The sequence below is a fragment of the Echinococcus granulosus genome (genome assembly GCF_000524195.1).
Source record: "Echinococcus granulosus chromosome Unknown EG_S00184, whole genome shotgun sequence".
NCBI lineage: Eukaryota > Metazoa > Platyhelminthes > Cestoda > Cyclophyllidea > Taeniidae > Echinococcus > Echinococcus granulosus.
The window spans coordinates 43,722-45,753 of record NW_020170564.1 but is presented as its reverse complement, the minus strand read 5'-3'; the positions used below and the strand labels follow the sequence as shown (position 1 = coordinate 45,753).

Below are 2,032 nucleotides of genomic sequence, written 5' to 3'. Positions count from 1 at the left end.
CACCGCATTGCAGACTGCTTCACTTCTTCGGCAATGATAGCAGTCTGTGCCACGTACTTCCAAATGCGCCTTTAACATTCGTCGCATTGTTGGGACAGAAAAGCGGTGAAACTAAGACTCATGGCCATTGTTCGAAAGAGGTGTGTGAAATTGTGGCGTTAAGCGGACGCGCCTCTTGGTCCGCAACTGCTGTGACTTAATGAAAAGGCACGAGTGGAGGTCGCTTCGGTGCAGCCCAAAGCCGTGGATTGAGGAGCCCACAATGAAGACCTTCGAGTGCACACGCAGGTGGTGCTGCCCTATTGTGCCCTCGCCAGGTGGATTGACCTTCCAACCCTACCAGAAGTGGGCAATACTTGTGCTTTTCCAATGTTCCTTTGGAGAGGAGAGGCGAGGAGACGAATCGGACCTCGCGACTGTGGAGCAGTCAACATCCCACAACCCGGAGAAAAGCTCCGTGTCCACGCCTCCATAACCTTGTGCCAAATCACCCATCTACTTTGAGAAATAAGCATGGCGAAACCAAATCAGTCTGCGTGTTTAAAGGGTATGAGGGCCAGAGAAGAGGAGATCTGGGAGCCTCATCCTACCAGTAGTGTCAAGCCCTACTGCACGTGGACAAAACACATTGCCTAAGCGATATGTCCACTTCTGTCTGCAAGAAGGGCCCGGGGAGCTGCAAAGGGATTGAAACCTAATGAGGCGCCTCTGGTTACCCTACATTGTTCGACGATTAAAATCTTTCTGCAAAACATCAGCCCTCCGCTTCAACAAGTGCATGGGGTAAGTAACCAGCCAACCAAACAAACACCTTGACCAATGCCACCTGTCAAACGATGAGTCAAACAAGAACACCAAACAACGATAGACGAACCACTTTCCGCAAATCATCCATCTCATGCCAGTGCTTGCATTTCCATAGTTGGTCTTCCCATGAGTGCAGGCAACCACAGATTTATTCAAGACTCGACTACGGCACATTTCGTTTCTGTCTACCAAAAAAGCAGAAGGAGAGAAAGTGCAGCAAGAATTACATGAGCAAGCAACCATCGTCTTTGTTCTCATTGAGGCGATCCTCTTGCGAAGTTGAGAATGATGACAACGACGGCTCCCAGAGAGACTCCAGGGGTTTCTGCGCTCGCAAAACTTCAACTGTGCGACTGAAAGCAAGGCGAATTCCTCCAAACACTGCCTCATTACTGACGGTGTGGGCAACGTTGTCTTTGACAAAGGGCTCTGCATTGGAAAAAAACAGGAGGCAAAAAAGCATTTGCTTCCAATCTAATCACCATCATTCGAAAGCCCGACAACTGTCCCAATTTCCTCCTCCAATCACAAGTCTCAATGCTGCAGATGAACCAACTGTCCAGACACGCTCCATTGGGGCCACCAAAGCACTGTCAATCTTTGACGACCTCCCTAAATGCAGCACGGCCACCAGTAGTAAAGCTGACTCCCAATCACCTAACTACAAGCTCATCAACAGGAATCCAGGAAACCAAACAAAAAAGGCGGCAAGCACCACAACTGGCAACGTCGACATCAGTCCTCTCTCAGTACACTCCTCCCTAATCTGTCAATTGTCTCATTTCACAGGAGGACTTGTCACTATCGAAGAAGAGAGAGCATCAACCAGCGGTCAACAGGAAAAGCAACGACTACGTCCAAAAGGCGACCACGTAGCGAAACGACAGTTGGTAATAACCACAACGACATGGACGTCTATGTGCTGCATCAACCTGCCACCTCTTCCACCTTTGCCAACAACATCAACAGCAACAGCAATAGCAACAATAGCAAAACCAACAACAAACCTAACAACAATAACTACTGTGAAACAAAGCCACGTCCAGACACCTTGCATGAGGCCACCCATTCTCATGGCCTTCCATTCTACTCCCCATGTACGTTCAAGTCAAAAGAAGCTTGCCTTACCACGTCCTTAGAAGCACACCAGACACAAGTCCACTTCCAAATCTGAGCATCAAATCATTACCAAAAATGCAATTCGGGCAGACCTCTGTCACAACCT

The 2,032-nt window shown here is 48.8% G+C and overlaps 1 protein-coding gene across 1 annotated transcript; it reads left to right on the top strand. All coding sequences in view use genetic code 11, as the record gives it.

Annotated features, from left to right (window-relative positions):
- Window positions 1-1,034: 1,034 nt before the first annotated feature.
- Window positions 1,035-1,946, top strand: EGR_10021 (hypothetical protein; the record flags this gene model as incomplete). The annotated part of the gene is made up of 1 exon (XM_024499270.1): window positions 1,035-1,946. One exon carries the CDS (start codon window positions 1,035-1,037, stop codon window positions 1,944-1,946), a length of 912 nt encoding a protein of 303 aa, XP_024346308.1.
- Window positions 1,947-2,032: the final 86 nt, after the last annotated feature.